This window comes from Drosophila busckii, chromosome 2R, assembly GCF_011750605.1.
Source record: "Drosophila busckii strain San Diego stock center, stock number 13000-0081.31 chromosome 2R, ASM1175060v1, whole genome shotgun sequence".
NCBI classification, from domain to species: domain Eukaryota; kingdom Metazoa; phylum Arthropoda; class Insecta; order Diptera; family Drosophilidae; genus Drosophila; species Drosophila busckii.
In genome coordinates this window covers 752,869-765,189 of record NC_046605.1, presented here as the reverse complement: position 1 = coordinate 765,189, position 12,321 = coordinate 752,869, and the positions used below count along the sequence as shown (strand labels likewise).

At 44.8% G+C, this 12,321-nt stretch overlaps 2 protein-coding genes across 13 annotated transcripts in view; both read left to right on the top strand.

Moving 5' to 3' along the window:
• LOC108596318 overlaps positions 1–12,321 on the top strand; it is a 32,293-nt gene that overhangs the window by 13,335 nt on the left and 6,637 nt on the right. For 4 of the 12 annotated variants that reach the window (XM_033295055.1, XM_017981935.2, XM_017981936.2 and 1 more), the window contains exons 3-10: positions 1,323–1,430; positions 1,490–1,722; positions 1,782–1,931; positions 2,441–2,530; positions 5,285–5,577; positions 5,980–6,147; positions 6,205–6,334; positions 6,389–6,898. In XM_033295055.1, coding sequence (XP_033150946.1) covers positions 1,323–1,430; positions 1,490–1,722; positions 1,782–1,931; positions 2,441–2,530; positions 5,285–5,577; positions 5,980–6,147; positions 6,205–6,334; positions 6,389–6,898 — 1,682 coding nt within the window. Of the gene's footprint in view, positions 1–1,322; positions 1,431–1,489; positions 1,723–1,781; positions 1,932–2,440; positions 2,531–4,850; positions 5,036–5,284; positions 5,578–5,807; positions 5,844–5,979; positions 6,148–6,204; positions 6,335–6,388; positions 6,899–12,321 lie in introns of those variants that run through there. The other 8 variants (XM_033295057.1, XM_033295059.1, XM_017981937.2 and 5 more) reach the window with 5 other exon arrangements.
• LOC108596320 lies at positions 58–1,303 on the top strand. The gene has a single exon (XM_017981942.2). It carries the CDS (start codon positions 273–275, stop codon positions 582–584), a length of 312 nt encoding a protein of 103 aa, XP_017837431.1. The 5' UTR covers positions 58–272; the 3' UTR covers positions 585–1,303.

The window sequence follows — 12,321 nt, the reverse complement described above, 5'->3', positions numbered from 1 at the left end:
CCGGCGCTCAGCTGCTTCTGACTACGCTCAAAGCAAATTGCGCATAACAAAGCCAAAGCTGCTGCGTGAAAGTTGTACGGCGGATCGAGCACAAGCAAAAAGTTCAAGATACAAAAACAGAAACACAACTAAATGCTTGAAATGCCAAACATTAGTAAACACTGTGACAGCAAGAGCAATAAATTAATAAGCAACTGAAATTGAAATTGAAATTGTACAAAAGCAACAAATATACACGCAAACGTATATCCGTTTCAATTATTTTGGCAAACATGTTTTTTAATGCCGTTGTGCTGTGTCAAGTGGAGAAATTGCTTTGTGCGCCCATCAGCTTGGCTGTGTTTGCCTTTCTCGTGATGGCCTGCACCATGGAGGTGGTGCTGCTAAAGCTTACCACAAGTCCACAAGTGTTTGGCGGCGATCCGGACGACTGGCCGGAAGCCGATGAGAGTGCGCAGGAGGAGCGCATCTACTACGAGAATGTGGAGAACAACTATGAGAGCTATGCGCGCAGACGTTGGCGTTTCCAGCAGCGACAGCAATTGCTGCTCGCCCAGCAGCAGCAGCAGCAGCAACAATTATAGGACTGAAATTTATAAAAGTTAATTAGCTTAGAAAGTTGAATTTCGTTTTTGCGTTTCCAAATTATTTGCCAAAACAAAATATTGTTTGTATACTACATTTAGTTGTTATTTTGTGCACGTTGTGTATTTATTATATGCATATATATTTTTGAGTGTACGCTGTCAATTTACGTGCATTTGTTTTGTGTATAATAAATTTGCATAAATTGTAAATAACTGACATAATCATAATATAAAGCTATAGTTAGCGCTTACAGCAACTAGTATATATATGTAATTGTATTTGTAAATTTAAGTATTTCGCACCGACTGCATACAAGTTGTAAGCTTAAAATAATTGAATAAAGACAAAATCAAATTGTATAAATTTTATGCCAGTCATTGTCGCGCCTATAAATCAAACATTTGTGAAAGCTTCATGTCTAGACTTTGGCTGTAAGAAACGAGTTTTTCCTTTTAAACGCGAGAAAAGTCTTCCGCGTTTTCACGCTTATGCAATTGGCAAGCTGCGCTAGCTTGACCAATCATTTTTTCGCCAGTTAATTATACGTACGGATTTGATAAATTAAAGCAAGCTTAACCTTCTGACAGTTGCTTAACCTTTTGTCTTAAGCCAAAATCAAACTACGTCACAAGTTTGTTAAGTTCTTAGCATAACAGCAAAGTTTTTACAGTCTCTTTGGCCCATTTAGCGCAAGTAATTTACATAAAATTTCTGTTCTTTGTTTCGTGCCACAGCAAAATCGTCGATAAGAAGCAGCAAAAGTCGAAGCAAGTGGAAGCAGCAGAGTCGCTGCATAGCTGCAATGTCTGCTGTGCGGAGCTGGATCTAAGCAGTGGCAAGAAGTAAGTTTGCATCGAATGATAAACACGCGTTGGGTCTAACACTTTTCGCTACATTGCAGTTACATCACGTGTGGCACGTGTGGCAAGTTTGTGTGCCGCAACATTAAGTGCGCCGCCTGGCGACCACAGCCAGCGCTCTGGGAGTGCGAGTTGTGCCAGAGCTCGAAGCAGTCGCTCGCCCACACCTCCTCCTGGGTGGCCGAGCAAATGTCCTTCAATCAGCACAAGTTTGTGTATCCTCTGCGCGCACGCAGCGAAGTCTACATACCCATCATAGGCGACAGCTCCATGAGTAAGTCACACTTGATTTTAGCCTTTGAATAGCCTTTAAATGAGCTGCTAACTTTGCAGACTTTGAGAGCGTCAGTCAGGTGGGCGCACAGAGCATGAGCGTTGATGAGCGCAGTCGCATACGCGAATATGTTGAGGAAATTGTTGCTGACATACTGGGCAGCAATCTGGATCACATCAAAGTGGGACAATTATCCAAAAGCGAGAACTGTAAGTACCACGCCATAATTGCTTTTGATTTGATTAGCGCAAATGCAATTTATTTTGCACAGAGTGCATTCACTCAATTTGTTTGCGACAATTGGCAGCGCAGTCTAAAGTCTACCGCTTAAATTTAGCATACAGTCCGTTCAAGACTATAAAAACTAAGCGAATATATTAGGGCAAAGCAAATTTGCATAGACCAGTTTTATGACCTAATGCGGCAGAACTTTCTTTAAAGACTTAAGCAGCTTTTTATATTATATAACGCTACATATTCAAATTTAAATTACAATGACAAAAGTACAAATGTTTGTCAACAGCTATGAGAGCTACAAGAATTGAATTGATTGGCAACAATTAAACAAAAATAGCGTTGCCTACTTTAGGGTGCTCACAATTGAGCTGCAGCCTTAGCTTAAGCAAATTACATAGCATACTTTATGTTACATTAAATTAATACACACACACATATATACATACACATATACATATATCCATTGTTGCACTGCTAACAGATCTGCAGTTATTCGATAAATATCATGCGAAATTAAGCAACCAGCTGATCAATCTGGAGAATGCTTTGAGCGCTCGCGCGTTCAAGGAAGGTAAGACTAAGAACTCTGCTCTGCTTGCCTAGTTTAATATTGTACTATAACTAGCATGCTATACGTTTGATTTAACTCACTGCAATAACTTGTTAATGTGTAGTCTAGTCGTATGCGTAATATTTGCGGCATGTTGAAGAAATCAAGTTTTATATAGCTAAATTATATAGCTAGCGCTAGATTGTGTGCCTATCAATAAACTAAAAAGTAAACACACACACACACACACACACGTATGCACTGATAAGGCGCTGATAAGCAGCTTTGGTTATTGAAGTGCTCCGACACTTGCTAAGCACTCGAGCATTACACACATTGACAGCCGCGGCCTTAGCCAGATGACAAATTAAGATACAACCAAAAATACTAAATAAACAATAAAAATCGTATATGTATTAATCATACGCCATGTGCGCGCCCATGCTTACAATCGCCAACTGGTTTGCAATCTCAATGAACTACTACAGGTGTAAATTAAGCATTGACACTGCCCGCTCGACAAAAACAAAACACAAAACTTCAGCAATTTAGAGTCGGTTCGAGTTGATTGACAGCTTCGCGTTTTGTTAGTTAGCACAAATTACAAAGACAAATATGTAAGTAAAGTGAGGGCATAATGGATTCAAGACACGAGGGCATCAGCAATTGAAAAAACAGTTCGACCTTGAGGCAATAAACAAAGCAAAGCATTAAGAACAAATTGCTGAAAATTTGCATTTTATATGGAGTATATATACTTTAGTCTAGCAAAATGTTTCAAGTTTGCTGGTGAAATTATTGTGTTTGCTTAGTAATAAATAATTGTCATATATTTAAATTTTAAGCTACAATAAAGTTTTAGGCTTCAAATCCAAATAATCCTTAATTTTTGTGCATTGCAATGCTGAAATGCCCCAAAAAAACTTCGATCTCATTGTTTGTATGGCATTACACATACGCTAAATGATAGCTAACTAATACATACGCATGTTGTTACTGTCTGTGAGCGTTTCGACGCTCATATGTAGCTTTGGCTTGCTTCAGCCGCCAGTTGCCAGACGCGTCGCGCTCTGATCGCAACGTTTTGGCCGCAAAACGAGCAACAAAAGCCGGGTAAAAATAGCAACAATAGCTGAGCAACAACAAATAAATAATAATAATTATGTGCAGAGTAAAAGCAACAAATAAAAGTGTAAAGCTTTAGCTAAACAAGTGATAACATACATAAAAATATTTCTTAAACTGAAAGAATATAACAAATAAGCTACAGTTATATACTATGCTTGACGCATGCAGATAACGCAGATAACACACACACACGCACACAGATACACGCGTGGCATACTTTGCAAGCAGCAGCAGCAACAAGTGGCAAACATAAGTTATCGCATACCCTTGACCTTTATAATAAATAATCAAATTATGTGCATTACTAATGAAAGATGAAAATATTCAAGCAGTGATAGATCAGAATATGTAATATTTCTAACTAACAGCACAAGTGATAGCTCAATTTATTTATAAATATTATGCCGCAGCGCAATAATTCAAATGGCAGCTTAGACAAAAGACTTGTGCCTGTGAAATTAATGTTAATCATTAATAATGACAGCTCATCAGCCCAAGGCATGGCCAATTAATAGGCAAGCATTTAGGCTTACCAACTTGAACTTTTGACCTTTCGTCGCCACAATGTGCACTCAATACAAAATAAAATATAGCCCAAGTGCTAGCTTAACGAGTTGCGCAATTAAAAAGCAAATATGAACTCTAAACTAAGCTCTGGGATTTGTACTCGAGCACAAAGTGCAAAGCAAACGTTATGCCTGATCAGTCAGTTAAGCTATAGCATATATGCAAATGTGTGTGCTAGAGTTACGTTTCAGTCTTTGACATTTTTTCGCGCGCTCTGCTGAGTTGTTAAGTGAATGACTAACGGGCAGCGAAGCGACACAAATCGAAATATCACAATGAGGCGTCGATAAAGAAATTTACTGCCTTTTGTAACGCAAAATAGATAAGCGCAGGTTATTAATTATGTTTACCGCAAGCTGCACACAAAAGCAATAAAATAACAAACGCCAAACAAGTTGAAGAGCCCCCCAATATAAAAGTTGTGTGTGCATTCAATGCGAATTTGAAGCCATTGCGCAGATTTATGTTTATTATTTATGCGGCTGCTCAAGCGTTTAGGCTAATCATTGATTATAGCTTGTTACACTCGTGTGTGTGTGTGTGTCTGTGTGCAATGCGGCGTATGCGTAATTCGACAGCAGCCCTGTCTGTCTCTCTGTGTGTATAAATATTTATACAATTCGCGTATAATTAACAGCACAAGCAAATATAGAACAACAATTAAGCAACAAATAACACTCACACATATGCAAACACTATATTTATGTCTATGTGTGTATGCGTGTGTATATGCATGCAGCATGGACTTTACATTGGGACTTGTGACCGGCATGTACGCCGTAGTAGCCGTAATTGTATTTTACGTTGTTTACATCATAGAAGTTAAACTAGGTATGAACATCAAAGTTGTCTCGAACTCATTTTCGTTTAATGATTAACAGTCACAATTGTTAACCACACCTGCCACCCTCTGTTACTTGCAACACTCACTTTCTACACTTTTCACTTATGCCTCATTTCTATGTACTGCTCAACTATTTTTATTATTATTGTTTTGTGTGCTATTGAGCTGTAAACATACGACGCATCGTCTGTCTTGTTCTTAGCCCTTTTAATTTGATACATTTGCACGCTTTGCAGATTTGCCAGCCATTGTCAACGCCAACAATAACAATAACAACATTAACAATAACAACAACAACAGCAGCAGCACTGAGCTGGCTGAGACGCGCCTGCGCAGTCTAATTGAGAGCATCATAGCGGAAACGCTGCGCTGCTCCAGCGCCTTGAGTGCCAGCGCTGCCGTCTCGGAGATTAGTCTGGATACGCGTGCTCAAGGCGAAGTGACACTGGCCAAGCGCCGCCATCGCACCGAGCACTACTTTGAGCCACAAATCTACCAGGAGCTGCTGGCCACAGCGGTGCTGAACAAGGTAAGAGAGCGCCACAGCTGTTGGCACACTTCCGCCGTATTATTGGCATTGCTGTGGCTTCCACTGCGAGCCAAAGCAACAAGAGCAGCTGCCCTGCTAATTAGTTGTTGAACATTATTGGCTGCGTACAAACGTCTCGAGCGGAGCGCACTTTGCCCCAGCAGCAAGTCTAATTGGATAAATAATTATTAATTTTTGCATAAATCAAAGTATTAATTGTTGGCTCACACACTGTTTAAGCGAACATGGCTGAGCCACTGCAGCAAGTAAATATTCATTAAAATGCATTTAATAAGCATAAAGCTATTAAAGGTTGAAGTATTGACGTATTGATTGCCATGACGTCAGCCTAAATCACGACCTTACACCTTTGTTTTAACTTGCAATTTGCTTTGCTTGCAGCTAGCGGATAAGGAAGGCAATAGCAGACTTATAGCCGAAAGCACACCGGACTTGAGTGCTCACAACATTGATGAGAATTACAATGCCGAAGCGTTGAGCACTACGTCCGGCAGTTCCATTGAACCACGCAGTGATTGCAGCCTGACGGATCATGAGCTGCAACTTAATGTAAGTTCAACTATAACTCAAACAAGCATCGCTTTTAATTATTAATGTATGCTGCAGTCCAAGCAGGATGCCTTGCATGAGAATCTGCAGCCTGATCTGGAGCGTGAGTCGGTCTTGAGTGACTATATAGCTGCTCACATGGTGCCACTGCCAGACTTTTCAGCTTCCGTCACCGAATCTGAGGATGGTAAGCTCAAGTCTCCAACTAGCGCCTTCTTAAACTAACTCACTCGCTCTCTAGAAATCATGTCTATGACCTCCAGCATGATGGGTGAAGGCACTTGGGAAGATAATTGGCTTTTCAAGAAGAAACGCAGCTCGGCCACGCCCAGCAGCATTGGCATGCTGGTGCCAGCGCCCAAGGAGCATGTGCGCGCTCAAATTGGCGACAGAACTGCCGATGAGGTTAGCGATCTGTCCGAAATGGGCTCCGACGCCGAGGAGTCCTCGCTGGACATGCTGCGCTGCAATGAGCTCAACGATCGCCTGTTGAGCAAGCACCTGATTGGTGGACAGAATACAAAACTTGTGCTCGACGAGCTGTTGGACAACAGCAGCCTAAACTCAAACACCCTACCTGGGGAGGGTGAGCCAGCTTATGCTGAGACCAGCAACACGCTCGTCACACAGCCCACAGCAGCACTGACTATAGAAACTGCAGCAGGCACAGATTTTGGTGCACCACCGCCTCCCATGATTTTCCAAGATGAAAATGAAGAAAACGTTGAGCCCGTGCAGAATCTAATTGCAGGTAATTCATTCCTTTTAATACACTGCGCATTCAAATCTAAATACCGCATACTACTTAACAACTGCTAACCCAATTAGTTGTATAACTTATAAAGCTTTGCCCTTGTTCATGTAGCTCTTATCCTTTAGTTTTGCTGTAGCAAGTCCTGAAACCAGAAAAGTATTTGTGCATAAACTTTGAGGCAGCAGCATTTAGCAGTCGTTTGTGTTACAGCAGCTCAAATGCCAACTGATGATCTAAGCGACTTAGAAGGCTGCACTGGATTTGGAACTATAGAATATCTCGAGGAGGAGGAGGAGCAAAAGCATGAGCATACGCCGTCTGTTATTGAAATACTAGCAGCCATTGCTCTGGCTCCCATGCTGGCTGTTCCAGCATCAGAGCAACCTGCAGTCTTAACACCAACGGAAATTCACACGCTTAAGGGATTAAGTGACTTGGCTCTTGCTGAGATCAGCGCTCGCACAATTACTCATCATTCTTTGGATATCATCGAAGAAGAGCATACGGAACTCAAGCAGCAAACAGAGTTCGAAACTACACAGGATATCGTTTCTATTATACCTCCACCAACAATTGAGGAACTCACCAATTTCGAATATATTCCTGCGCCATTGACCCAAGATACTGCTGGAGAAGATTCTCCTTTGGAAGTAACAGCAATTGTCGATGTTGAAGAAACTCCTGCGCCGGAAATTGAGGAGGTTGCTAATGCTGATTGTGCACCAGAAGCAGCACCAATTGTGGATGTTGCAGCTCCAGAAACAGCAGAAATAACAGCTGCTGTTGAAGAAACTCCTGCGCCGGCAATTGAGGAGGTTGCTAGTGCAGATTGCCCACCAGAAGCAGCACCAATTGTGAATGTTGCAGCTCCAGAAACAGCAGAAATAACAGCTGCTGTTGAAGAAACTCCTGCGCCGGCAATTGAGGAGGTTGCTAATGCTGATTGTCCACCAGAAGCAGCAGCAATCACTGATGTTGCAGCCACAGAAACAACAGAAATAACAGCTGCTGTTGAAGAGCCTCCTGCGCCAGCAATTGAGGAGGTAGCTAGTACAGATTGTCCCGCAGAAGCACCAGCAATCACGGATGTTGCAGCCCCAGAAACAACAGATATAACAGTGAAGAGACTTCTGCGCCGGCAATTGAGGAGGTTGCTAGTACAGAATTTCCACCAGAAGCCCAGCAAGCCGATGATTGGCAGCCAAGAAACAACAGAACTCAACAGCTGCTGTTGAAGGACTGCAGCCCGCATTGAGGAGGCTTGCTAGTACAGATTGTCCCAGACGCACCGCAATCACGGATTTGCCAGCCCAGAAAGCAACAAAATAACGTCGCTGTTGAAGAGCTCCTGCGCGGCATTGAGGAGGGTTGCGAGTACAGATTGTCCAGACAGCAACCGCAATCCGGATGTTGCGCCCGAAACACAGAAATAACAGCTGGCTTTTGAAGAGCTCCTTGCGCCAGCAATTGAGGAAGGTTGCATACGTACAGATTGTCACCAGAAGCACCAGCAATCACGGATGTTGCAGCCCAGAACCAGAAAACATAGCTGTTGAAGAGACTCTGCCCAGCAGGAGGAGGTTGAGCTCAGTACAGCATTGCGCTCCACCAGAAGCAGCAGCGAATTGGGATGTCTGCAGACGAGGAACACAGAAATAACAGCTTGCTGTTGAAGAGACTCCTGCGCCAGCAATTGAGGAGGTTGCTAGTGCGATTGTCCACCAGAAGCACCAGCAATCACGGATGTTGCAGCCCCGAAAACACGAATACAAGCTGTGGTGTGAGCAAAGGATCCTGCGCAGCAATTGTGAGGCGGAGGTTGCGAGTACGATTGTCACCAGAAGCACAAGCAATCAGGATGTTGCAGCCCAGCAACAGAAATACAGCTGCTGTGAAGAGATCTGCGCCGCATTGAGGAGGTTGCTATACGATTGTCCACCAGACAGCAAGCAGCAATTGTGGATGTTGCAGCCCCAGAAACAACAGAAATCTGCTGTTGAAGAGCCTCCTGCGCCGGCAATTGAGGAGGTTGTGATACAGAAGTTGTCCACAAGAGCCCAGCAATCACGGGATGATTGCGCCAGAACAACGAAACAGTGCTGTTGAGAGGACTCCTGCTCCGCATTGAGGGAGTTGTATAGATTGTCCCGAAGCACCAGCAATCCGGATGTGCAGCCCAGAAACAACAGAAATAAAGCTGTGTTGAGGGACGCCTGCGCCAGCATTGGGAGGTTGCTAGTACAGATTGTCCCGAAGCCCGCAATCACGGATGTTGGCGCAGAACCAGAAATAACAGCTGCTGTTGAAGAGACTCCTGCGCCGGCAATTGAGGAGGTTGCTAGTAAGATTGTCACCGAAGCCACAGCAAATCACGATGTTGCGCCCAAAACAGAAATAACAGGCTGCCTGTAAGAGCTCCTGCGCCGCAATTGAGGAGGTGCTAGTACAGGATTGTCACCAGAGCACCAGCACACGGATGTTGCAGCCCCAGAACAACCGAAATAACGCTGCTGTTGAAGGAACTCCTGCGCCAGCAAGAGGAGTTATTGCTGTACCAGTTGTCCCAGAAGCCAGGAATCCGTATGTTGCAGCCCAGAACAACAGAATCCAGCTGCTGTCTGAAGACTCCGCGAAGCACTTGAGGAGGTTGCTAGGCCGATGTCACCAGAGCAGCGCATCACTGAGTTGCCCCGAAACAGAATACAGCTGACTGTTGACAGAGCTCGCGCGGGCAATTGGGAGGTGCTATGAGATTGTTTACCGAAGCAGCAGCCCTTGTGGATTGTTGCAGCCCCAGAACAGAGAAATACAGCTGCTGTTGAGAGATCTGCGCCGAATTGGGAGGTTGCTGTGCGATTGTCCACAGATGCGCAGCAATCCTGTGTTGCAGCCCCAAAACCGCAAAATACAGCTCTGTTGAGCGTCCAGGCCCAAGCATTGAGGGTTTGACTAGTGCAGATTTGTTTACCGAGCAGCAGCAATTGTGGATGTGCAGCTTACGGAATCGCAGTATAACAGCTGCTGTTGAATGACTTCAGCGCCAGCATTGGGAGGTTGTATGCAGATTGCCCCAGAGCAGCACAATTGGGGATGTTGCAAGCTCCAGAACAGCCGAAATCACAGCTGCTGTTGAAATGAGATCTGCGGCAGCACAATTGCGAGGTGTAGTGCAGATTGTTCTCCGCAGCGAGGCCAGCATTGTGGTGTTGCATCCCCAGAAAAGCAGAAATAAGCCTCTGAAGAGACTCGGCGCCACAATTGAGGAGGTTGCATAGTGCAGATTGTTCACCAGAAGCAGCAGCAATTGTAGATGTTGCAGCCCCAGAAACAACAGAAACGATAGCTCCTGTTGAAAAGACTCCCGCGCCGGCAATTAAGGAGGTTGCTAGTGCAGATTTTGTCAACAGAGCAGAGACAATGGCCAAATGCTGAAACACATTGAGCGTTGTTGCATGTAACTCAATTAGAGTGTGGGCGCTTAACCATTCTAGCTAGGACATAGACCACAAACAGGTAAATGCACACGCATACAGAAATAACAGCTGCTGTTGAAGAGACTCCAGCGCCAGCAATTGAGGAGGTTGCTAGTGCAGATTGTCCACCAGAAGCAGCAGCAATCACTGATGTTGCAGCCCCAGAAACAGCAGAAATAACAGCTGCTGTTGAAGAGACTCCTGCGCCAGCAATTGAGGAGGTTGCTAGTACAGATTGTCCACCAGAAGCAGCAGCAATTGTGGATGTGTTGCAGCCCAGAAACAGCAGAATAAACAGCTGTGTTGAAAGAGACTTCCTGCGCAGCATGAGAGTTGCTAGTGCAGATTGTTTCACCAGAAGCCGCAGCACTTGTGGAAGGGTTACAGCCCAGGACAGAGACATAACAGTGCTGTTGAGAGACTCTGCGGCAGCACTTGAGGAGTTGCTAGTGCAGACTTGTTCACCGAGAAGCACAATGTAGACTGTTGCAGCCCAGAACACACGAACGTAAGCTCCTGTTGAAAAGGCTCCCGCGCGGCATTGAGGGAGTTGACTAGTACGCCGATTGTCACCAGCAAGCCAGCGCACTTGTAGATGTTGCAGCCCCAGAAAACAACAGAACGATAGCTCCCCCTGCGGGAAGAGATCCGCGCCAGGCATTGAGGAGGTTGCTGTGCAGTTGTTCACCAGAAGCGCAGCATTGTGGATGTTTGCAGCCCCAGAACGCAGAATAACAGCTCTGTTCAAGGACTCCTGCGCCGCATTGAGGGGTTGCTAGTGCAGATTGTTTACCAGAAGCAGCAGCAATTGTGGATTTTGCAGCCCCAGAAACAACAGATATAACAGCTGCTGTTGAAGAGACTCCTGCGCCGGCAATTAAGGTAGCGTTGTAGTGCACGATTGTCCCACCAGACAGCAGCAAGCAATCACCGATGTTGCAGCCCAGAAACAGCAAGTAGCTGTGTTGAAGAGACTCGGCAGAATTGAGGAGGTTGTCAGTGCAGATTGTTATACCAGAGCAAGCAGCAGCGATTGTGGATGTTGCGCTCGATCGCAGTATAACAGCGTGTTGAAAAGAGGCTCCTGCGCAGCAATGGAGGAGGTTGCTAGTGCAGATTGTCCACAGAAGCGCGAGGACAATCACGAAGTTGACTTCCCCAGAAAACAACAGACATAACAGCTGCCTGTCGGAGATTCTCCTGCGCCCAGCAATTGAGGAGGTTGTAGTGAGAGTGTTCACCGAGCGCCAGCACTTGTGGATGTTGCAGTCACCAGAAACAACAGAATACAGTGGTTAAAGAGATTCACAGGCCTGAATTGAAGAAGGTTGTAGTGCAGATTGCTCCCCAGAAGCAGCGCATGTGGAGGTGCAGCTCAGAAACAACAGACCAATAACAGCTGCCTTGTTAAAGAGTTCCCAGAGCCTGCTTGAGAGAGGTGTAGTGCAGATTGTTTACCAGAAACTGCAAGGATTGTGGATGTTGCAGCCCAGAAAACAAAGAAAAACGGTCGGGGGGGAGATGGATTGAAAGACTCCGAGCCCAGGCATTGAGGAGGTTGCTAGTGTGATTGTCACAGAAAAGAGCAGCACTTATGGATGTATGCAGCCCCGACACAAAGATAACAGCTGCTGTTAGAGTTTCTCAAGAGTGCATTGAGAGAGGTTGCATAGTGCATTGTCCACCAGAAGTAGCACAATTGTGGATGTTGAGCCAGACCACACAAATAACAGCTGCTGTTAAAGAGATTCCAGAGCCTGCAATTGAGGAGGTTGCTAGTGCAGATTGTCCACCAGAAGCAGCAGCAATTGTGGATGTTGCAGTCCCAGAAACAACAGAAATAACAGCTGCTGTTAAAGAGATTCCAGAGCCTGCAATTGAAGAGGTTGCTAGTGCAGATTGCCCACCAGAAGCAGCAGCAATTGTGGATGTTGCAGTCTCAGAAAC